Source organism: Coregonus clupeaformis, chromosome 18 (genome assembly GCF_020615455.1).
Source record: "Coregonus clupeaformis isolate EN_2021a chromosome 18, ASM2061545v1, whole genome shotgun sequence".
Lineage (NCBI taxonomy): Eukaryota > Metazoa > Chordata > Actinopteri > Salmoniformes > Salmonidae > Coregonus > Coregonus clupeaformis.
In genome coordinates, this window is record NC_059209.1 from 46,816,382 (window position 1) to 46,841,605 (window position 25,224).

The window sequence follows — 25,224 nt, forward strand, 5'->3', positions numbered from 1 at the left end:
CATGTGTATGTGTGTGTATAGTGCGTATGTTATCATGTGTGTGTGCATGCGTGTGCCTGTGTGTGTGTCTCTTCACAGTCCCCGCTGTTCCATAAGGTGTGTTTTTATCTGGGGGTTTTTCAATCAGATTTTACTGCTTGCATGAGTTACTTGATGTGGAATAGAGTTTTATGTAGTACTGTGTGCCTCCTATAGTCTGTTCTAGACTTGGGGACTGTGAAGAGAACTCTGGTGGCATGTCTTGTGGGGTATGCATGGGTGTCGGTGCATTCAACATGTAAATACTTCTCACAAATACAAGTAGTGATGAAGTCAATCTCCTCTACTTTGAGCCAGGAGAGATTGACATGCATATTATTAATGTTAGCTCTCCGTGTACATTTAAGAGCTAGCCGTGAAATAGCATTGTATCTGGCCAAACAGTTTGCTAAGGGACTTTGAAGCAACATGACGCACCCTGCTTCTCCTTGATTGCTTCTCCAAGGCTTAGATATTGCACTTTCTATGTCATCGTCTTCTTGATCTGGCTGTGTGAGGTGCCATTGTATCAGAGTTCAAGAGCTGTTTGAATTTAAGTTTTCATGGAAAGGAAGTTGTTTTGCCATGGATACTTAATGAAAGGTGTTTGGGTTCGGTCTTATCATCATAGATACTTTCTTCAGGGAGTAGGCCCCTCCTCTGAATTCAGCCCAGTAGACTCCATCTTGGTAGCGACTGCGGTAGTGTCCACCTCTGTACCATACTCCATTGAGGTTAGAATGGGCACATGCATTGTACCACCAGCCTCCCTTCTGGTAGTGGGCACAGTTACCTGGGTTGAAGCAAATATTAGTTAGACAACATTGTAGCATTCTCAAACAAAATCTAAGCACTAGGTTAATTGTCAGTTAACTTGGCTAATTGTCAGAACACTGAAGCTTTTATCTCACATTTCTGTTTTATATTGAGAGTGTATGCAGCTGTATGATCTTGACATTACCTGTAAACACATCATGGTCTCTGTCCAGCGTAGTGAACTGTTTGCCGTTGTGCCAGGTGAGGGAGTCTCCGGCGTTGCCATGGTAGCGGCCCACCCTGAGTTTGTAGAAGTCTGCCTCAGGCTCCAGCCTGAAGCTGGCGTACTCTGCAAACACCTTCCTGCCAGACCAGTCCTCCAGCGTCACCAGCAGCTTGTAGTTCCCCTGGTTGGTCAGCCAGTAGATGTTCTCCAGGCCCAGCCAATACTCTCCATCTATGTTCCCAAAGCCTTGCTATGAGGGGCAAAGAGAGAATACATACAACACAGTCAACATGATGGACTTTACAGAAGTCCCTTCATCTGTAAGCAGTTGGTCTGGAGGTCTGGGGGATAATTCATAGGCTCTACTCTACTCAATGCCCTGGAAGTACTGAGAGGAACAGTCCTTCTAGAATGCCCTGACAGTTAAGCTCCATATGAATCTGTCTTAGAGTGTTGTTTATTGTCAGAAAAGATAACAGCAAACGGCCCATGAGCCAACTACACCATAGCCAGCCCGGTATTCGGGAGGTTAGATCTTCACTATCTTTCAGTTATCAAAAATGTATTGATGGCCTGTGTAGAAGAGTGGGAGATCTGTGAGCTTGTTACAAGATGTGTGCTGGTCTGGACTGTTCTGCCTCAGCTCTGTGCCAGCTTAGGTCATAGGATATAATATGGCTTACATTACACTGTAGATGCTTTGATTCATGGGATGATCTGGCTATTGTACACATTTAATTCCCATGTGTTTTAAGGTGTATTGTAAGGTCTTGGAAAGTTCTCTGGCAAAGATTTAAACAAGACCATTGCAAATTGTCTGCCCTCTGATGTTTGCCCTTGAATTGCTTCACCCTTTTCTAGTGCTTTAGATACTTTCACTGGCTCAGGAAAAACGAATTCCCCACTGGCAATAGTCATCAATTAGTATTTCATGCTGTCCTCATGCATGCCTGTGTAAAGTTGTGTAAATGCCTGAATTCATCCATGGCTTTTTCCTCATCATAAACCATTGCCATGATGTAAATATAAATCATTTTCATGGACCATGAATCATTTTACAGTGGGCTGTTTTTATATCGTGGCATTTATTTCCAGTATGGCAGCCTCTTGTCTACACATGTTTGTCATTAAGTTTGTATGCGTCCTATGTGGACAAATTTCACAAAGACCCAACTCATGTTGGCGGGTGTTATGAGTCATAGGCCAGTGTTGTGACTGATAGGTGCAGAACCCTGTAGGTACCACAGCAGAGCAGGCAGTGCAAGTGACCATTCTCCTCAAACCTCAACAATTACATTTCAGATCTGTTTAACATCAGACACACCAGACATGTCACCTGTTTCACTCAGCCATGGCTCAGCATACAGACACAAGTCTACATTGAACCTGCCTCCCCCTTTACTAAATGAGTTTGCCGTAGTGTGGGGCTGCTTACCTACCTTGTAAGTCTCCCAGTTCCTGAAGAAGTTGACTGATCCATCCAGCCTCCTCTGGATGACAGTCCAGCCACCAGGGTCATGTCTCTGGTCACACCACACCTGCATCAGTCTGTTGGCGTTCTCTGGCTTCACCAGGTACATGCCACTAGCTGTGTGGCCATCCTCCAGGGCCTGCAGGCAGTCCTTCCATGGCCCTGTATGGGACAGGACAGGAGATAGACACAGTGGTCAGACAGAAACCAAGGTGGAGTCAATGGAGGTTGTCAAATGACATATTTTTCTATAATATGAGTCACTTGCTTCTTTAGTCTTCATTTATTCATAATGAATAAAACTTTATTATTGTGTGACTATAACAGTATTAGAGACAGAGGCTATGTAGCCTAATTGACCACAGCATGATCTACTGTTACAGATGTAGGATCATAATTTGATCACCCTGTTGCAGGAGAACCTTCCTGCAATGCAGGAAATGAAAAACTTGCAGTGTATTTGAGGTTTAAAAGGGCTTCTAAAGTTTGTAATTTCCATTTTGAAATTTGACTTGATTTCCCCTTACGAAAAATGTATCAATATCTACAAAAATGTCCATTAATTATAATCTACATAATAATTAACATTTCCTTTTGCTGAAGGATTATTTTCCTGCTGTAGCAAACTGTCTCAAATGAAGATCCTACATCTGTAATGCTGCTACTACCATCCTTCAGTAAGAAAAGCTCTCAGCTTAAGGCCAGCGTTGACTTTGGCTGCTGCTCTCACAAGAGAAGTGGCTGCAGGCTGTGCAGCCAAGAGTAACATTGGCATATGGCTAAAGGGAGACCTGATTGCTGAATGATGCAACAGTAGCAGATGGATCAGCAGGTACTCTAAAGATCCCTTGGTGATGAATGACATCATGGGCATTGGGCTTTAAGAAAATACTTTTCATTGAAATAGAGTTAAAAAGTATGTTAATACTTGATGTCTTCCTAAACCCATTTAGGATGCAACAGCTATCATAGTAAAGCTCTGAGCAAAATGAGCCAAACGATAAACAGTACTCTCTGTAGGTGCCACTCCATGATTTCATGCATTTAGTATGCATGTTTCCCATGTAGTTATTGTCAATGGGTGTTTTTGACCTACCCCGGTGGAGGTAAAACCTCATCCTGTACTATACTCATCCAGAGAGCTGTTGTGCTATTATGCAGATCGGAGACATTCTATCTGAACGATAGTGTTTTCATATAGCATGTGCTCTTGGCAGTGGGCTCTAGCTTGGCCATTCTCTGGTAATGTAATCTCAGATATCAGCCATGGAAACTCTGCTGAGACAGTGGTATCCTTCATCTGAAAGGCCTGTGTGTTTACATGGGTGGTGTGGCTTTGAAATGAGCCTCTCACCAGGACACACAGCATGGCACTACATGCCACTCACAACCACACAATGTGCCATACAGCTGTCTATATGCTAGATGCCAGCCCCTTTTCTCACTCAGAGAAGTACAAATGTCTACTGGTGGGGGTGGGAGGGTGAGGGTGGGAGTGATTAAATAAAGGTGTTTGGGTGGAGGAGGATGTTGAGTGTAAGTAGGGGGCTGAGAATAAAGGTCTGGTGGTGGTGGTTGCTGTTTCTGCATCAGACTGAGTGTGTTTTGCAGCTCAACAATGACACTTTCTGAAAAACATTACCTCAACAGGCCTACAAAATAATAATCTGGTTGCTTATCTTTGTTCGTTATACTAAAGAGAAAGGATTTCTAGAATTGGACTCATTTAAGATCATCCTGAATAAAACCCTATCTTACCTCAGTACTTTTCTGCCAGGGAGACCTCTGGAATTTATCCCAAATTCCAAAATGTTCACCCTTAAACTTCACATTTCATTTATCTGACATAATTCCCATCTTGGCAGTTGGTCGTTTTACAGAAATACTGTGGTGAGGTATTTTATAGTGGTCATGTTTTGAAGACAAATGTGAAAACGGACTATTGTGGTTGTCTATCTATGGGTTAGACAACCCCCCAGCAGCATTGCAGTTCTTGACACAAACCAGTGTGCCTACTCCCATACCCCGTTCAAAGGCACTTAAATGTTTTGTCTTGCCCATTTACCCTCTGAATGGCACACATACACAATCCATGCTTCTATTGTCTCAAGGCATAAAAATCCTTCTTTAACCTGTTTCCTCCCCTTCATCTACACTGATTGAAGTGGATTTAACAAGTGACATCAATAAGGAATGATAGGTTTCACCAGGTCAGTCTATGTCATGGAAAGAGCAAGTGTTCTTAATGTTTTGTATACTCAGTGTATAACAGACCCAAATGCTAAGATGGACGCCCTGACAGAAACCAAAGACTGAGCAGGATATGTTTTATATTTCTCTGCAGTATATGATTTAACTAGGAATGAAGTTTATGTTAAATGCTGCTTGTGTTTGGTTTATTCATTTGTCTTGGTGTTCTGGTTCACAATTGTAAAAACATGAATTGGCGTATTGCCTGTTAGCCATTACTCTCCCCCTCAGAAGATCTCTAGTCAGCATACATGTAAACAGTCTTCTATTGGGCTTCTGGCTCCACTTTTTTAATTGGATGTGAAAGTGTTAACCTATTCAAGAGTTTACACTGATGTGATTCACCAAATGACCCTGTTTAGAACACGATGGACATTTGTACAGAAACAGGAGGAAGAGAGGCATCCACACAGAGGCAGAAGCAGCTGGTCTACATCCAGCCAGGGTAGGGAGAGAGCAAAATGAGGAAAAGACCGTATGTGAGTCAGGGAGATGTCAGGCTTTCATAAAGCGACCACACTGACAGCCTGACTGTATCAGTATAAAAAGGAGGGAAACAAGAAGCTAATTCCAAGCAGGACTGTCAACCACAAGGTGTCGCACAGTGTCACACATATAGAGACATATGAACAAAGGTTCACATTGTAAACTGATAGGATAAAATGGCTAGTCACTTCTATAAAATAGGGATAAGTATTAGGTTGTGCTAAGATGGCATGTAAGAAGTAATCAGACATAAGCCAGAGGACTGCCCTACTGCCCTACTGATAAAGCCTGCCACTGTGGCAGAACGTTTGATTGATAGAAGCCTGGTGGGGCTGGAATAAATTACATCACACATTTCCTCTGTCTTTTCATACCCCCCCTTCCTTACACTCTCTCTCTCGCTCCCCCTCCACCACACCTCTCTCTCTCCCTCCCTTTCTGCATTGTACAGAACTCTCTTTCTGTGTGGTGAGTTTGTATAAACTTTGGTGTATGAGTTGCAGTTGGCCCTGGCAGGAAATTACTTGCCCCCCTTCAAATCAATCAAATAAAATAACATTTTAATTCTCACATGCTTCGTAAACAACAGGTGTAGATTAACAGTGAAATGCTTACTGACAAGCCCTTAACCAACAATGCAGTTTAAGAAAGAAAAGAAAGCAAATAATTAAAGAGCAGCAGTAAAATAAAATAACAGTAGGGAGGTTATATACAGGGGGTTCCGGTACAGAGTCAATGTGCGGGGGCACCGGTTAGTCGAGGTAATTGAGGTAATATGTACATGTGGGTAGAGTTAAACTGACTATGCATAAATAATAATAAACAGAGTAGCAGCAGCGTAAAAGAGAGGAGTTGGGGTGGGGTGGGGTGGGGAGGCAATGCAAATAGTCTGGGTAGCCATGATTAGCTGTTCAGGAGTCTTATGGCTTGGGGGTAGAAGCTGTTAAGAAGCCTTTTGGACCTAGATTTGGCGCTCCGGTACTGCTTGCCGTGCGGTAGCAGAGAGAACAGTCTATGACTAGGGTGGCTGGAGTCTTTGATAATTTTTAGGGCCTTCCTCTGACACCGCCTGGTATAGAGGTCCTGGATGGCAGGAAGCTTGGCCCCCGTGATGTACTGGGCCGTACGCACTACCCTCTGTAGTGCCTTGCGGTCAGAGGCTGAGCAGTTGCCATACCAGGCGGTGATGCAACCAGTCAGGATGCTCTCGATGGTGCAGCTGTATAACTTTTTGAGGATCTGAGGACCCATGCCAAATCTTTTCAGTCTCCTGAGGGGGAATAGGCTTTGTCGTGCCCTCTCCACGACTATCTTGGTGTGTTTGGACCATGATAGTTTGTTGGTGATGTGGACACCAAGCAACTTGAAGCTCTCAACCTGTTCCACTACAGCCCCGTCGATGAGAATGGGGGCGTGCTCAGTCCTCTTTTTTTCCCTGTAGTCCACAATCATCTACTTTGTCTTGATCACGTTGAGGGAGAGGTTGTTATCCTGGCACCACACGGCCAGGTCTCTGACCTTCTCCCTATAGGCTGTCTCATCATTGTCGGTGATCAGGCCTACCACTGTTGTGTCGTCGGCAAACTGAATGATGGTGTTGGAGTCGTGCCTGGCCATGCTGTCATGGGTAAACAGGGAGTACAGGAGGGGAACAGAGTAGCAGCAGCGTAAAAGAGAGGTGTGGGGGGGGGGCGTCAGGAAGTCCAGGATCCAGTTGCAGAAGGAGGTGTTTAGTCCCAGGGTCCTTAGCTTAGTGATGAGCTTTGAGGGCACTATGGTGTTGAACACTGAGCTGTAGTCAATGAATAGCATTCTCACGTAGCATTCTTGTCCAGGTGGGAAAGGGCAGTGTGGAGTGCAATAGAGATTGCATCATCTGTGGATCTGTTGGGGCAGTATGCAAATTGGAGTGGGTCTAGGGTTTCTGGGATAATGGTGTTGATGTGAGCCCTGACCAGCCTTTCAAAGCACTTCATGGCTACAGACGTGAGTGCTATGGGTCGGTAGTCATTTAGGTAGGTTATCTTAGTGTTCTTGGGCACAGGGACTATGGTCGTCTGCTTGAAACATGTTGGTATTACAGACTCTGTCAGGGACATGTTGAAAATGTCAGTGAAGACACTTGCCAGTTGGTCAGCGCATGCTCGGTGTACTCGTCCTGGTAATCTCCAAAGTTAAACATTGGCTGTAGAATGGCCTTACTGAAGTGCTCAGTGACTTTCAACGCGGCACCGTCATAGGATGCCACCTTTCCAATAAGTCAGTTCATCACATTTCTGCCCTGCTAGAGCTGCCCTGGCGATCTATAAGTGCTGTTATTGTGAAGTGGAAATGTCTAGGAGCAACAATGGCTCAGCCCGCGAAGTGCTAGGCCACATAAGCTCACAGAACGGAACCGCAGAGAGCTGAAGCTGTTATAGCGTAAAAATCGTCTGTCCTCGGTTGCAACACTCATTACCGAGTTCCAAACTGCCTCTGGAAGCAACGTCAGCACGATAACTTTTTGTACTCCATGGCCAAGCAGCCGCATAGAAACCTAAGATCACCATGCGCAATGCAAAGCGTTGGCTGAAGTGGTGTAAATCTCGCCGCTTTTGGACTCTGGAGCAGTGGAAACACGTTTCACCATCTGGCAGTCTGACGGACGAATCTGGGTTTGGCGGATGCCAGGAGAACGCTACCTGCCCCAATGCATGTACATATAGGTAGGGATAAAGTGACTAGGCATCAAGATAGATAATAAACAGTAGCAGCAGCGTATGTGATGAGTGTGGAAATGTGGAAGGATGTGTGTGGTGAATGTGTGCCTGTGTGTACATGTTATGTGTGAGTGAGTGAGTGTGTATGTGTTGGAGTGTCAGTGTAAGTATGTGTGAGTCTGTGTAGAGTCCAGTGTGTTTGCATAGAGTCAAAAATAGTTCATGCAAAAGGGTCAATGCAGATAGTCCGGGTAGCTATTTGGTGAACTATTTAGCAGAGTACAGAGCACAGTGTCTACAGTCGTGGTCAAAAGTTTTGAGAATGACACAAATACTAATTTTCACAAAGTCTGCTGCCTCAGTTTTGATGATGGCAATTTGCATATACTCCAGAATGTCATGAAGAGTGATCAAATGAATTGCAATGAATTGCAAAGTCCCTCTTTGCCATGAAAATGAACTTAATCCCAAAAAAACATTTCCACTGCATTTCAGCCCTGCCACAAAAGGACCAGCTGACATCATGTCAGTGATTCTCTCGTTAACACAGGTGAGAGTGTTGACGAGGACAAGGCTGGAGATCACTCTGTCATGCTGATTGAGTTAGAATAACAGACTGGAAGCTTTAAAAGGAGGGTGGTGCTTGAAATCATTGTTCTTCCTCTGTTAACCATGGTTACCTGCAAGGAATCACGTGCCGTCATCATTGCTGTGCACAAAAAGGGCTTCACAGGCAATGATATTGCTGCTAGTAAGATTGCACCTAAATCAACCATTTATCGGATCATCAAGAACTTCAAGGAGAGAGGTTCAATTGTTGTGAAGAAGGCGTCAGGGCACCCAATAAAGTCCAGCAAGCGCCAGGACCGTCTCCTAAAGTTGATTCAGTTGCGGGATCGGGGCACCACCAGTGCAGAGCTTGCTCAGGAATGGCAGCAGGCAGGTGTGAGTGCATCTGCACGCACAGTGAGGCGAAGACATTTGGAGGATGGCCTGGTGTCAAGAAGGGCAGCAAAGAAGCCACTTCTCTCCAGGAAAAACATCAGGGACAGACTGATATTCTGCAAAAGGTACAGGGATTGGACTGCTGAGGAGTGGGGTAAAGTCATTTTCTCTGATGGATCCCCTTTCCGAATGTTTGGGGCATCAGGAAAACACCTTGTCCGGAGAAGACAAGGTGAGCGCTACCATCAGTCCTATGTCATGCCAACAGTAAAGCATCCTGAGACCATTCATGTGTGGGGTTGCTTCTCAGCCAAGGGAGTGGGCTCACTCACAATTTTGCCTAAGAACACAGCCATGAATAAAGAATGGTACCAACACATCCTCAGAGAGCAACTTCTCCCAACCATCCAAGAACAGTTTGGTGATGACCAATGCCTTTTCCAGCATGATGGAGCACCTTGCCATAAGGCAAAAGTGATAACTAAGTGGCTCGGTGAACAAAACATCGACATTTTGAGTCCATGGCCAGGAAACTCCCCAGACCTTAATCCCATTGAGAACTTGTGGTCGATCCTCAAGAGGCGGGTGGACAAACAAAACCCCACAAATTCTGACAAACTCCAAGCATTGATTTTGCAAGAATGGGCTGCCATCAGTCAGGATGTGGCCCAGGAGTTAATTGACAGCATGCCAGGGCGGATTGCAGAGGTCTTGAAAAAGAAGGGTCAACACTGCAAATATTGACTCTTTGCATAAACTTAATGTAATTGTCAATAAAAGCCTTTGACACTTATGGAATGCTTGTAATTATACTTCAGTATACCATAGTAACATCTGACAAAAATACATGTATCTCATAACACTGAAGCAGCGAACTTTGTGAAGACCAATACTTGTGTCATTCTCAAAACTTTTGACCACGACTGTACACATCAGTCAGAAAAGCACACTGTGACACAGTGTCTAGGGAAAGAGCTTACAATGGTCTAATACTGTATAGAATAAGCCAGTGTGTCCTACTACATTCAAATGACATGGTATCTAATGGAAGAATCTGTTAACAAGAAAATACTAATCAAATCACTTTGAGATGATTGAGAGCTCTCCCTTGAGTCCTATACATCATCTGGCCAATTCCTGCTGCTAGCCTGTGGCGGGGTTTCCTCTCATAACAGGAACACTATACTTACCATGCTACCATTGTCAGGGTTAGATTGACCATGCAATTTAGTGTAAGCTGGCTTTGTCCCCTCGGCAGTGGGCTTGTAGCCCATGGTGAGTTGAGACCACACAGAGCATGTCTCTAAACTCCCCCTCATCTGGTGTCTGTCTCCGCTGGGACACGTCTGCCTGTGGCTCAACACTCCCATCCAACAGCAATAGTCACTGGCACAGGCATACAAACTAACACATCACTGTTAACAGTTAAATACGAGCAGGATAATAAATACAGCAAGGTTTGTGAAAGGGATGAAACCTGAACAAGAGGAGAAATCACAAGAAAATGATATACTGTAGGTATTAGGCATGTTTTGTTAGAAGACCTTTCTGATTATTGTACTTCAATTATCAGCTTAAGACCAAAGTTAACTCGCCACACACACAATTAAAGAACATGACAGTCAGTCTCATCCACATCTCTGATGTATTCTGTCAACTATACAGTTCACTAAGTTATCAATTAATCATCCAGTAACTTAAGCTTCTAAATTTACTAAATCAATGAGGATAGTTTCAGACAGCTCCACTTTCAGTGGCCTCAATACCAGAGGGCTCCAGTCCAACCATCCATGAGCACACAAAATATGTGTTTTAAGATGCTTTGTGGATTGTCATCAGCTGACTGTAGTATAAAGCCCATTAGATGATATGCATTCAAATGGCTTTTAAACAACATCAGCTCTGTTCTCCGCTAGAGGACTTTTCTCAGGGAATGTTTGGGACTTATTATTCCCATAGACAATAGTGAGAAGAATGGATAAAGAATGGATAGCTGCTGTTGTCTGGTGATAAATGAATAAGAAAGACCAAACTGGTCTCACACACAACCCTCTGTTTCAGACTGGCTTAGACATTAGTCTGATGAGGGTTCATAGAACATTCCAGCTTCTCTTTTTCTGCTTGATTCCTCATATACAGTGTGCTCCAAAAGTAATTCACTTATATATGTATTAAGTAGTAAAAAGTTAAGTATTTGGTCCCATTTTCATAGCACACAATGACTACAACAAGCTTGTGACTCTCTACATTTGTTGTTTGTTTTGGTTGTGTTTCCGATTATTTTGTGCCCGATAGAAATGAATGGTAAACAATGTATTGTCAGTTTGGAGGCACTTTTATTGTAAATAAGAATATAATATGTTTCTTAACACTTCTACATTAATCTGTATGCTACCATGATTACGGATAATCCTGAATGAATTGTGAATAATGATGAGTGAGACGCACAAATATCAATATTTGTGCATCTGTAACTTTCTCACTCATCATTATTCACGATTCATTCAGGATTATCCGTAATCATGGTAGCATACAGATTAATGTAGAAGTGTTTAGAAACATATTCTATTCTTATTTACAATAAAAGTTACTGAATGGTAAAGCGCTGCGTCCGAGCTCACTGTAAATGTAACTTCAGACCAGATCTGTATCAAGGAATATTCATTTCAATGGGTAAGTATAAACATGCAGCCTGCTCAATGAAACAGAGAGACTCACCAGAGGGTTTGTTGGTAGTAGAGGGGCTGCCTGTGCCACTGGGCATGGTAGGAAGGACAGGCAGCACAGACTTCTGGTCACTCTGAATCTCGTTGGTGAGGCGTGGGTAGGTGGGAGGTTGGTAGGGCTTGTTGATGGGTGGTGATGATGCGGGTGGGGGCTGAGGCCTGGGCTGGGGTACGGGGACTGGGCGAGTGGGGTTGACAGGCCGACCCTGGCACTGCTCCTCCAGCAGGGTGATGAGAACCGACTGGTTGTTGGCCAGAGAGGCCAGGTGCTGGTACTTGTGCTCCAGGTCCTTGTAGCGGTTAGTGAGCTGCTGCATCTCCGATGTCTGGTTGAGGATGCGGTTCTCCATCTGGGACAGCTCCAGGGCATTGTCCCTCTTCCTGATGATCTCATGCAGCAGCTGCATGTAGAGCTGAGTCACCCTGGAGTTCATGTTCCTGCTCTCCTTCCTCAGCAGCTTGACCTCGTTGACGATGCCTCCGTCCACCTCCACTAGCTGCTGCAGCGTCTCGATCTGCCTCTTCTGCTTCTGCAGCTCCCCGTTCAGTAGCTCCAGCTCCTGCTTGTTGACGCGGTTCTCCAGCACTGCGTCCGGCTCCTTGCGGTTCACACAGATGGCCCCTGTCACCTTCTGCTGGGGAACGATGAAGGTGTATGAACACTCGTCAGTCTGCTGGGAGTCAGCGGGGGCCCGTCTGCTCCTCCGTCCAGAATACAGGAATTCTCTCTCCAGGCCATCCTTACTGCTTTCAAACTCCTGGGACGGGGCCCTGTCCTGGCTCCTGGCCTGGGGGTTGCTCTCCTGGGGGTTCCCCTGGCCCTGGGGCTGCTGGGCTCCAGACACCAGACCATACACCAGGAACAGCAGCACCACTGCAGGGAGCTCCATCAGTCTGGGAAGGGCTCTCACTCACACACACCTTAGGCTTAGGAGGCAGAGGGATATGAGAGACAGGGAGGGATGGGGAGAGAGAAAGGGAGATCAATGGTTTGGTATAAATACTGAATTATTTCACAAATACTGTGACACACCAACCTGAGGTCAGCTATCTTGTTCAAATGATCTCTAATTGCACAGTATACAGTTTCAATAAATGGAGGAATGTGTTATAAAGCCTAAACAGATTCCTTTGTATTATTTCAACTAATACTCATATCTTGGGTTTAGCATGTCTCTAGTGAAAGGATGTTGTTTGGTCAGGTATTGTCACCCTGGTAATAGTGTGTTTTCCATGGGTGTTGTATGAACAGGCTGAGAGAAACGACATGCTGATTCCAACAAGATCTGGCACCACCTATTCTATGCTTGTGATATCATTGAGTGGGTTTCACTAAACCTCCCACTATTATCAAACAGTGGAAATCTCAACTCCGAGCCAGGTTAGATTTCACCAAGGGGCCAAGCTGGTGTGCTATAATGTCTCTAAACAGGCCCCAGGCTGGTGGTGTAGGCTGTGTTTGTGAGAGCATGGCTGGCTCTGGCTGTCTTAGATTGGCCATTATGAAACCTTTTTCCTGGCTTGCCTGTTCAGTCCACCAAGGCCCCTTTTGGAGACCCATAGAGCTGGGGTTTGGAGTCTACTCTTACACTAACAGGACATCAATGGGAGGCTTCACCGCTCCACTGATTGGTACCAGAGGCAGCCTGTCCCTTAGGATGGCTTCTTCCTAGTCTCCATTACATGAGAGGGCCAGGCAGGCACACAGCTCAGGGAGCAGCCCTGCCCTGGGACCCCCTATACATTCCAGAGCCCAGCCCAGCATCCAGGGCAGACTGGTGGTTGTTAGGGCTAAATAAATATAGGCCACCATAAAAGGAAGCCTTTCCCGTTAAGGATGCTGTGACTTTATATTACTGTATTTAAAATATACTGTAACTGTGCTACATAATAAAAGGCAAAGAAGAATCTTAAAATTGATGTTGGAGTATGAAAAACACAGCCAGACACATTAAAATATGACCTGGGCTGTGCTTTTGCTTAGTGTGAATTGAACGGATTTAGGCGCCTCTACTTACTAGTAAAGTAATCTGTGATACAGTAGATTGGGGTTGTGAACTGTAATTCAGTGGGCCAGAATCAGATGTGTTAAATGGAAGCTGTTGGAGTGTCATTAGTCTAACCCTTTCCACCACCGCTATGTTATTTATTTTAGTTAGTAAAGTACTGATCTCTCTTGTTGCTAAGTCTGCTTTAATGATGTCAGGGGAGTGTATTTAGCTACTGTAGCTGTCCTGACTCTCTTGGGTGACTGCCACTGTTAAGAGGAGTGGTTTCACATGTCTATCCTCTATCTGCTCCTCGGTGCTGTGCAGGCCTGGACAGTGGACATCACTGCTTATGGAAAGTTTGACACATAGAAGCCAATGCTATTCCTGCGCCTGTTTTAAGATATTGATCAGATTGCATCAGGCCTGAACCGTTTCCAAGAGACAGGTAATGCGGTTCATTTAGAATATTGGAATTTCAATCTAAACTTAACCTGGAAAGAATGTTGAACTCTTAGCTAAACCTTCTCAATGTGCTCTGGACCATTATATCGCTCTGTTAAACAGTGTAGAGGGAATGTTGTCTAATATCAATCTTACCTGATGCAGTGTGTCTCTATAGAGAGGTTTCATTTAAGTAGTGGGATTAGCGCACATCAACTAACTTTTAAGATACAACCATTAGCTTTTCACAGGAGTTCATGAAAAAGAGGATCTTTGACTGTTTGTTCCAGATTTCAAAGTGCCTTTTTATTAGAAAAATAGCCAGGCAGCAGTTGAAGGGGCTGTGGTGTTATTAGAAGCGGAGGGGATGCCACTGAGTGCAAAGGAGAATGTGACCGCTGTGTAAGGATAACAGGGCCTGTACCCCTTGGGTTCCTTAATTGAAAGCTGCTGCAGATTGGATTACAGAGGAGCCCTGTGCAACACATCCCCAGAGTCAGGACAAGCCTTTCTGATCTCAGACCTCTAGAGTGGGAGGCTTGGTGCAGGGCAGGCGCATGGCTGCTGGCCTGGTTCTGTTGACTCTATTTAGTATTAGAGTAACTACATTAACTGCTCAATAGTTACTGCTAGAGGTCTGACCCAAAGGAGAACTACGTGCATAATGTCCAGACAGCCTTCAGAACCAGGGGAGAACACTTTTGTTTTTGCCTTGCTATTCTGGGCATGGGGCCAGCACATTAGGTTGAATAGACGGAGAGTAAAAATGTAGAACTGTCCGAGATCAAGACCCTTGGAGATCTCTGGCTTGTATGATGAAAATGATTGTAGAAGATACTGTATGAAAGCGATAAAGACATGGAGTGGGAGCGACAGCCATATACTAACTTACTTAAAACTGTTAACTGTTTTGAGCTTTAAATGTGTCTTTAACACATTCAAAGCTCTATATTGTCGCTGTCCGATGAAAACCTCGTAACTCAATTTTTGCCAATTTTAATTTGTTACATTTATTAAAAGCAGTAACTCTCCTCAATGTACTCTAAATATTTCATGTCTCTAGGACCAAGAAAATGTGTTCAAAATAGCTGCTGAAGATTCATAATTGTATGTTCTTAAAGGAAAAATATGCAAATTTGTTACATTCCCAGACAATTTTTCTGTTTTGGAGATTTTTAGGTTTTCATTAGACAGCAACGATATATTGTTACTAAATTTCCATATGTTGTTCTCATTAATATAAGCGTCTGTTTTTGCCCACCAGTAAAAGTTCAAAAGAAGCCATAGTTAGGTTTTGTTTTCAGTCTTACTGTGAAACTCTCCTTCGATACAGTATGTGGGTCTCTTTCATGGAGTTAATCCCTTCCCACAAAGCCATATGACATCATCATAGCAAATGCTGATTGACAAAGAGAAGATGGTAAAGGTTGGATTTAGCTACATTATCTAAACATAGTCCTTATTAAGAGCATCTGCTGAGCTCTTTGTGGGATGTAAAACAAACAAAATTCCTCAGAGGGACACAGAGGACAACAACACTTGGTAATGACAAATCAGGTCTAATACAGCAGTCACTGTCTCCCCTCTGTTAATGGCCTGGGACTGCTTTGGTGCTGCTGTGGCTTCCCTCTCTGAAACATGAGCTGTCTGTCTGAGGGAAGTTATGCGCCGGCCACTCCATGGCTGCAGAGGAGCCCCATAATACTACGTGGTTAGCCAGGAGTCTCCCAGCCAGGCTTCCCACCACCTCAAAGCTGGAGGAAAATGCCTGAGCTTGCAGTGAGGGAGTGTGTGTATTCAGATAACACCACATGCCAGACTCGGGCTCCTAGGGACCAGAGAAATTCCCATCTGCCCCAAGACAATCACCCTGTTATTAACCCGTCCACCGTTACCTAACACATGTGGCAACAACAGCAGGCCCCATGCTCTCTCCTCCTCCATAGTTATACACAGACAGCAGACTGACTGGCCTTGTGATTGTCGTGACATTATTTCTGTTTAAATGAGCAGTCATTGACTGCATGGCCACTTGCGATGTGTATGATTAACTGGTGTTGAGTAGCTTCATATACTATCGGACACCACAGAGGACACCACAGGATACTGAACATCTCTGTTTTAACACTCAGTGGATAGGTGCTCAACAGGACAGTGATATTGTAGACAAATAACTACAGTAGCTTTATGGATGACAGTGCCCTTGAGGTAAACAGTGTTCCTAATTAGGGCTGTCTTGCTCGTTAGCATGTCTGTCAAATTCACAGGTCGGTAGTGACTTATCAAATCATCTCTCTGTTTTTCTCCCTATCTAATAGTGTGACAGGTAGTGCTTTGTGTGGCAGTGAGCAGCAGAATGCTCCAGTGTTTTTGTTCATGCTCAGCACATAGTAATTAGTAGGTGAGCAGAGCGGCCCGGCGGGCCCGGTTGATGTTTCTCGCCCCAGCCCCTCTCATTTCAGAGTGAGCGTGGCATTCCTCACATTCTTAGCCACCTGATTAGAGTGAGCTACTACAGACAGACAGACAGGCACACTGGTTAGTTGCGGAGAAAGAGAGAGACCCTTCCTCTCTGCTGTACCTGCACGTCAGCTCTGCCTCCTGCCCTATCACACCGCAGCTAGTCATACAAACACCACCCCACTAATACAAGTGCACTTCATTCTTCACACTTTATTACTAGTCACAACATATAAATTCAACACCTCCCAACCTACAGCACCGGAGCACTGTGCAAAATGAGGCACCCGTACATGCTCAAATTAGGAACAATTATAGTGAGCCATAACAGTGCTGTTTGTATGACATACAATATGTTTTGGATCAGAATCAAGTTAACTTTGTACATGGTAATCTGGGTTATTACTTTATCTAAAGTGACCACATTATTTCCTCAAGCATGTAATCCTGGTTAGCCCATGACATAACAATGTAGACATAATTCACCTCAGCCCCAGACTCAGCCTAAGCTATCTGCTCAGTCTGATTGCATTGAGTCTGAAGCTGATGGAAAGCAGCCATTGTTATGGCTTTCCACGGCACAGAATAGTTCTGATGATCATTTACCACATTTAGTAGGGTTTCTTTATTTTACTCTTTCTGGCTTATGTGTTGTTGTGTGGTTTGTTGTTCTGGCTGTCACATTTCCTCTGATGCTGTCTGGCAGGGGGTTTCAGGAACCATTTCAATATGTTTCTAAATGCACCCTCAAAGCCCTCTTATCCAAGCACAGCCGTGGTAGCAGAGACAAAGCAGAGATTCAACAGAACAGCCCTCTTCTTCCCTGTCCACTTCAGCATGGGGGAACATCCTGACCCAGGGGAAGGCTGTTCCCAGTACTCTGTGGATTATTTTTATCAAATATATATATATATATATATATTCATAAGCTATATCCATTCATGTACAAATGATAGCAAACTAATTGTATGACAATATTCCTGTTTTGTGTGGATTTTTTAAAATCTGTCACTGCAAGCTTCTTGGGGTGTAAATTTGGCATTTTGTGATGTGAAAATATTGTATTTTTCTGAATAATCAAACAACCTCAAACAAACAACTTCTGCTGGTGTGAACCATATCACACGAGGGCATAGTTTTTTGTGGCTCTGCTTACAATCATGAATGCCCCATAGATGCTCCAATTAAAAGGCCCAGGCTCCTGCTATTGGCACTATTCACTAGCAGCCTATCTTTGTTGTTCGAGTGTTCCTCTGTGATGACAAGCTTAGTGTTTATCAGTAGTTCACAAGCCCTTGCCCTGGAAAGCCCACGACATTAGTCTCTATGCTTTGTGTTGACCCCTATCTTCTGAGTCTATATCAGAGCCAGATTCCTTGTTAAACCAGAAAGGGGAATTACCCTGGACAACAGACCTCTCCTTGTAGCACCATATAGATAGCACCCAGGTGCTAAGCTTCAAACTGGTCAGCAGGAATCTCTGGCTAACTCAACACAGAGTGGCCAAAGCCTGTCTGACACTGTGCAGCTCAGTGGTCCATTTCTACAAAGTTGCTAGATTATAAAATGTAAATGTAAAAAATTATCAACCGATAATCAACAGATAAGACAAGTGAGCTAATTCAATCAGTGAAGAGTTCATCTTGAGGCTCTACTTAGGAGCAACACTGGCAACACTTACAGACGTATGAGCAAGCCATGCTAGATTACTGCATGTACACATTCAATACGGAGAAAGATGCAGTGAAAGTCAAAGGCCACTGAATCCTTACCAGATAATTGTAAACTATAGCTTGCTATCCCTTCAGTTCCCTTGCCCTCCTGGCAACACTGATTGAAGTGTCCCCTTGAAGAAAGTAATCACCGGTCTGTGTGAAAGCTGCTTGGGGCTGTCCTTCTCTCTCTGGATCACTTGCTCTTTGTCACCTGAGTCCGTCCTGTCACTTAAAAGTGGACTGTGGTTTGAAGCCTGTTATTAAAACACCTTCATTATAGAACCAGGAGCTGCACTTGCCAGGAAGATGTCCGTTGTACTGTAGGCATTGAGCAAAGATTTAAAAATCCACTTCAAAAGAGTAAATCGAGTAAATCCATATTTGTTAATAGATGTAATGAGTAGATTCCTCACAGGCAGTGAGAGAGCAGGAGACAGTGACAGGTCAGCATGGTCTGGCCAGTGTGCTGTCTGTAGCCCGGTAGGAGAAGACTGTCACTTTCTGAGTGCTGAGTCCATCACTTCTGCCTCAAGGCTCTAAGAGGCAGTCTTTTTCTGCTCATTTTCCCCTCCTTACCTCCCCTTTCCTTTCCTCAGTGCATTTACATGATGAAAAATGCTCTGGCACAACGTTTCAGTAAGCTGACAAATTGAGCACAAGCCCTCCCCTTTCTCCTCCCCTTCGCACGAAGACATCTACAAGCATGAGATACAAGCTCTGACTACACACACAAACACACCTCCCCTCTCTCATTCACACACACCACACACCCCTCTCTCATTCACACACACACACCACACACCCCTCTCTCATTCACACACACACCACACACCCCTCTCTCATTCACACACACACACACATTCACTTCACTTCACTCCAGTTTCCCAGCCCTCTCTCACCCTCTCGGTCCACCACCACTATTTCTGGTGTTGGCTGTTGGCTGTAACAGCAGGGAGTGATGATGTCACAGTAATCAGAGCCTAATTGGGAATTTATGTGAGCCAGCGCTGTAGGAGGAAGGAAGCTGGTTATAGCGATATGAAGAAAATGCACCCAAGCACCCAAGCATTGGTTTGCGCTAATAGTGGTTGAGCTTTGGATTGGACGACAGAAAGTGGACCATAGACCAGAGCTAAGGAGCAAGCTCTCTCTGTTGTGAAGCAGGCTGCTCTGCAGAGGGCACCAGATTGGGCTAGAGGGGGGGATGAGGATTATTGAAACTGCTTTTTGTTGTTGTTTGCATTATTGTGTTTGTGTGTTTGGTTTGTTGTTTGAAGGAGATGACTGTACTTGGTTGTGATTGGGAACATCTTGCTCAATATGGACAGAGTCATAGGATGTTGATGATGTGTCAGTGTGTTGACAAGCTGGCCAAAGCTCTGAGAAAAGCAGTCCTGTAGAGAATTGGCAGTGACAGTCTTCACCTGGCTGTAGTCAAATGGGTTTTGTTGTTCTCTTATCTAGCTTAAAGATTGAATAGTATTTTCTCAGAGAAATAGTCTTGTTATCAGGTTTAAGGATTCCACTTTAATTGTTTGTGTTTATTCTGAATGCTGTCCAATCCAGGGTGATTAGCAACTAAAAACATTTGTTTAATAGCTGTTTTCCAACAGTGAGTGCTCAATAATAACTAAATATTAGCAGTTGCCATTGTTCTTGTTCAGACTTGGTTTGTGATACATGATCAAAGATGACTGCAGACGTCTAGGCCTAGGCTAATTGGTAAACTGAAACAGCAGGCTACAACATCATTAAATGCTAAAAGGTTATGTAAATATGTTACTTATCTGCTTTTTATTATAGGTTGGTGTTATAATATAATCATTAAGTTAAACTGTGGGTTTTGACTATGTACAGGATGTCTGGCTTTTCCCTTGAGGTGCATCCATTATACATTTGATTCAGATGTTGCCTCTCACTGCTACACTCTTTGAAAAACACTTTTTGTGTGCAGAAGATAGCCCTATCTGGTAAAAGACCCATCCATATATGACAAGAACAGCTCAAATAAGCAAAGAGAAACAACAGTCCATCACTCCTTTAAGACATGAAGGTCAGTCAATACGGAACATTTCAAGAACTTTGAAAGTTTCTTCAAGTGCAGTCGCAAAACCATCAAGCGCTATGATGAAACTGGCTCTCATGAGGATCGCCACAGGAATAGAAGACCCAGAGTTACCTCTTCTGCAGAGGATAAGTTCATTAGAGTTACCAGCCTCAGAAATTGCAGCCAAAATAAATGCTTCACGGAGTTCAAGTAACAGACACATCTCACAGCATTCTGCAGCGATACGCCATCTCATCTGGTTTGCGCTTAGTGGGACTATCATTTGTTTTTCAACAGGACAATGACCCAACACACCTCCAGTCTGTGTGAGGGCTGTTTGACCAAGAATGAGAGTGATGGAGTGCTGCATCAGATGACCTGGCCTCCACAATCACCTGACCTCAACCAAATTGATATGGTTTGGGATGAGTTGGACCGCAGAGTGAAGGAAAAGCAGCCAGCAAGTGCTCAGAATATGTGGGAACTCCTTCAAGACTATTGGAAAAGCATTCCTCATGAAGCTGGTTGAGAGAATGCCAAGAATGTGCAAAGCTGTCATCAAGGCTGATTTGTTTAACACTTTTTTGGTTACTACATGATTACTACATATGTGTTATTTCATAGTTTTGATATCTTCACTATTATTCTACAATGTAGAAACTAGTAAAAAATTAAGAAAACCCTTGAATGAGTAGGTGTGTCCAAACTTTTGAGTGGTACTATATATATATATATATATATATATATATATATATACTGTATTTATATTCCGGACTCCAACATTGCTCGTCCTAATATTTCAATATTTCTTAATTCCATTATTTTACTTTTTAGATTTGTGTGCATTGTTAGATATTACTGCATTGTTGGAGCTAGGAACACAAGCATTTTGCGACACCCTCAATAACATCTGCTAAACTCGTAAAACATTGTTTTGAGCCAGAGTTAATGTGATACTGACAACAATGAAATGGGCAGGTTATAACTTGACTATAACCTGAATTTTATGTTTATGGCCATAGAGTAGGCATTTTGCTTTCACATCATGACATCATCTCTTATAACACTGAAGTTATTATTTTAGCAGCCAACAAGAAACCTAATAGACCCTGCCTTTATTGGGATTCTACTGATTTGCTACTTTAACTGTTAAAATGCAGTAGGCCTATATCAATAAGAGTTTATGACTTAAATACAGCTTGCATTTATGCATTTTAAGATAGGACAGGAAAAGCTATTTGGAAAAGTTAAAGAGAGTGCTCTGGTGTTCTTCTTGGCTTTAGCTTTACTTAGCTCAAACAATCCCTGGAAAATGTTTTAGTATATAAAAGTAAATGCATATTGTGGATTCAAAGGTATTGAAAATAAACCCAATAAACGACAATATCACAAAGCCATTAAGAGAAAGTAGCAGTTAGCCTTTGGCTGGAAAGCTTCCCACTAGGCAAAAACTATTTGAATCAACATTGTTTCCAAAATTCAATGTGATGATGTTGAATCAACATGGGAAAACTGATTAGATTTGCAAAAAGTCATCAATGTAAGGGAATTTCATATTTCTTTCACCCAAGTTTTAACCTAAATCAAATGACATGGTGAAGTGATTTGTTGATTTCACATTGAATTCACAACTCAACCAAATGTAAATCAAAACTACAAGTTGAAACTACATCTGTGCCAGTGGATTGCAACTCACAGGAACCAACTACTTTAAGAGGGTTTCTTCTCACTCACTTGAAGACTACATGAGATCCATCTACCAAACTAAGCATACTTATAAAATTCAAAGTGCATCCCTCACTGAGCTAGAGCAAGTGTTTTACAATACTGACTGTGTGTTCATCATTATTGATCACTTCAATTAATGTCACTTCCAAGAATGACCCTTCTCTGTCCTCCAAATGTCAATGGAACAATCTCAGGCATCTTTACCTGTACTGAGAATATACAACTGTCTGTGTGGAAACAAAGGGGCTGGGAAAGGGAAGAAGACACATGTTATTTTATATCACTACTATTTTACAAGCTAACATCTTGGAGCAAGCTTTGATCAAAGTAACTTTTATTCAAACATGAACATAGGTTTTCCACATGTCCTGATGGGAATCTGTCTCCAGAATATGTCAGTCGGTCTCTTTACCTCTCTTCCTGCTCACTAGAATAGCACCTGCATCTGACAATATATGAACCCACCTTTAACTGGAGATGGAGAGCAGGTGTTCAGCAATAGAGTGACTCCCAGATCTTCCTCCAGAATCACGGTGGTGTTACACTTGTGATCACTTCTATTTCCATCTCTAATCCACAACAGGTGTAAGAAGAAAATCCAATAAACATTTCAGAGGAACATGTTACTCATATTGAAATAGTGACCAATCAATGCATTATAAACCAAATATGCACACATGGGATAAATCAAGGAAGAGTGGGTTCTTACTGGAAATGTTTCACAGATGGGCTTCTTTGTTAGTGAATAAGTGTGTTGAGAAGGCTGTTTGGTTATTAACCGCATCCGTCAGAGCAGGAGTTAGTCTGGGAAAGAAAGGAGAAGGAAGCTCCAGTCAAATTAGTTCTTCCTGCTCAGCTCAGCTCAGCTCTGTTATGTCCACTGATGAGATGCCCATCAGCATGGGCCCCATTATGAGGACAAACAGGTGTAAACCAAATGTGGCCTATCTCTGTGAATCACATGGACCTCCTGATATACACTGATTCGGAAAGTATTCAGACCCCTTGACTTTTTCCACATTTAGCTTTGTTCTAAATTAAATAAATGTCCCCCTCATCAATCTAAACAAAGCAAAATGACAAAGCAAAAACACGTTTCTAGAATTATTTTGCAAATGTATAATTACAAAAATAACTGAAATATCACATTTCCATAAGTATTCAGACCCTTTACTCAGTACTTTGTTGAAGCACCTTTGACAGTGATTACAGCCTCGAGTCTTCTTGGGTATGACGCTACAAGCTTGGCACACCTGTATTTGGGGAGTTTCTCCCATTCTTCTCTCCAGATCCTCTCAAGCTCTGTCAGGTTGGATGGGGAGCGTCGCTGCACAGCTATTTTCAGGTCTCTCCAGAGATGTTCGATCGGATTCAAGTCAGGGCTCTGGCTGGGCCACTCAAGGACATTCAGAGACTTGTCCCGAAACCACTCCTGCGTTGTCTTGGCTGTGTGCTTAGGGTCGTTGTCCTGTTGGAAGGTGAACCTTCACCCCAGTCTGAGGTCCTGAGCGCTCTGGTCAAGTTTTCATCAAGGATCTCTCTGTACTTTGCTCTGCTCATCTTTCCCTCGATCCTGACTAGTCTCCCAGTCCCTACCGCTGAAAAACATCCCCACAGCATGATGCTGCCACCACCATGCTTCACCGTAGGTATGGTGCCAGGTTTCTTCCAGACGTGAAGCTTGGCATTCAGGCCAAAGTGTTCAATCTTGGTTTCATCAGACCAAAGAATCTTGTTTCTCATGGTCTGAGAGTCCTTTAGGTGCCTTTTGGCAAACTCCAAGTGGGATGTCATGTGCCTTTTACTAAGGAGTGGCTTCCGTCTGGCCACCCTATCATAAAGACCTGATTGGTGGAGTACTGCAGAGATGGTTGTCCTGCTGGAAGATTCTCCCATCTCCACAGAGGCACTCTGGAGCTCTGTCAGAGTGACCATCGGGTTCTTGGTCATCTCCCAGACCAAGGCCTTTCTCCCCCAATTGCTCGGTTTTGCTGGGCGGCCAGCTCTAGGAAGAGTCTTGGTGGTTCCAAACTTCTTCCATTTAAGAATGATGGAGGCCACTGTGTTCTTGGGGACCTTCAATGCTGCAGACATTTTTTGGTACCCTTCCCCAGAACTGTGCCTCGACACAAACCTGTCTCGACACAAACCTGTCTCGGAGCTCTACGAACAATTTCTTTGACCTCATGGCTTGGTGTTTGCTCTGACATGCACTGTCAACTGTGGGACCTTTACATAGACAGGTGTGTGCCTTTCCAAATCATGTCCAATCAATTTAAGTGACCATAGGTGGACTCGAATCAAGTTGTAGAAACATCTCAAGGATGATCAATGGAAACAGGATGCACCTGAGCTAAATTTCTAGTCTCATAGCAAAGTGTCTGAATACCTGTTTTCGTTTTGTCATTATAGGGTATTGTGTGTAGATTGATGAGGAAAAATGTTTATTTAATCAATTTTAGAATAAGGCTGTAACGTAACAAAATGTGGAAAAATGTAAGGGGTCTGAATACTTTCTGAATGCACTGTATGTATCCCTGAGGAAGTCCGTTAACTTTGATGGATACCCATGCGTCAATCTAAGTAATATAATAAAAAAACTCCCCATTAAAATCTGTCAATTTAAGCTAGATATCAGTTTTTTTGCATGGGCTGCATCTCAATCCACCTCATCCGCCTTTTTTTTTTTATTTTTTTTAGGGGGTAGATCAGCTTTAATATTGCAGATAGAGTGTAACTTCCATCAATGTAATTGTCTGCATCACTTCCAATCCCCCATATGTATTTTTTATTTTTTTGCATATATACATACAGTGAGGGAAAAAAGTATTTGATCCCCTGCTGATTTTGTACGTTTGCCCACTGAAAAAGACATGATCAGTCTATAATTTTAATGGTAGGTTTATTTGAACAGTGAGAGACAGAATAACAACTAAAAAATCCAGAAAAACGCATGTCAAAAATGTTATAAATTGATTTGCATTTTATTGAGGGAAATAATTATTTGACCCCTCTGCAAAACAAGACTTAGTACTTGGTGGCTAAACCCTTTTTGGCAATCACAGAGGTCAGACGTTTCTTGTAGTTGGCCACCAGGTTTGCACACATCTCAGGAGGGATTTTGTTCCACTCCTCTTTGCTGATCTTCTCCAAGTCATTAAGGTTTCGAGCCTGACGTTTGGCAACTCGAACCTTCAGCTCCCTCCACAGATTTTCTATGGGATTAAGGTCTGGAGACTGGCTAGGCCACTCCAGGACCTTAATG

General features: G+C 43.4%; 1 protein-coding gene across 2 annotated transcripts; it reads right to left on the bottom strand.

Moving 5' to 3' along the window:
• Nucleotides 1–341: 341 nt before the first annotated feature.
• LOC121587381 (angiopoietin-related protein 2) lies at nt 342–18,924 on the bottom strand. 2 transcript variants are annotated; one of them, XM_045226893.1, is made up of 6 exons: nt 18,598–18,924; nt 18,242–18,502; nt 11,570–12,504; nt 2,440–2,633; nt 980–1,250; nt 342–811 (listed from the first exon to the last, which is right to left on the bottom strand). In XM_045226893.1, the coding sequence occupies exons 3-6, from the start codon at nt 12,465–12,467 to the stop codon at nt 612–614; spliced, it is 1,563 nt and encodes a 520-aa protein (XP_045082828.1). In that variant the 5' UTR covers nt 12,468–12,504; nt 18,242–18,502; nt 18,598–18,924; the 3' UTR covers nt 342–611. The 2 variants fall into 2 exon arrangements, with proteins under 2 accessions (XP_045082828.1, XP_045082827.1); XM_045226892.1 differs by having other exon boundaries at nt 18,242–18,924.
• Between the last annotated feature and the right edge of the window lie 6,300 nt (nt 18,925–25,224).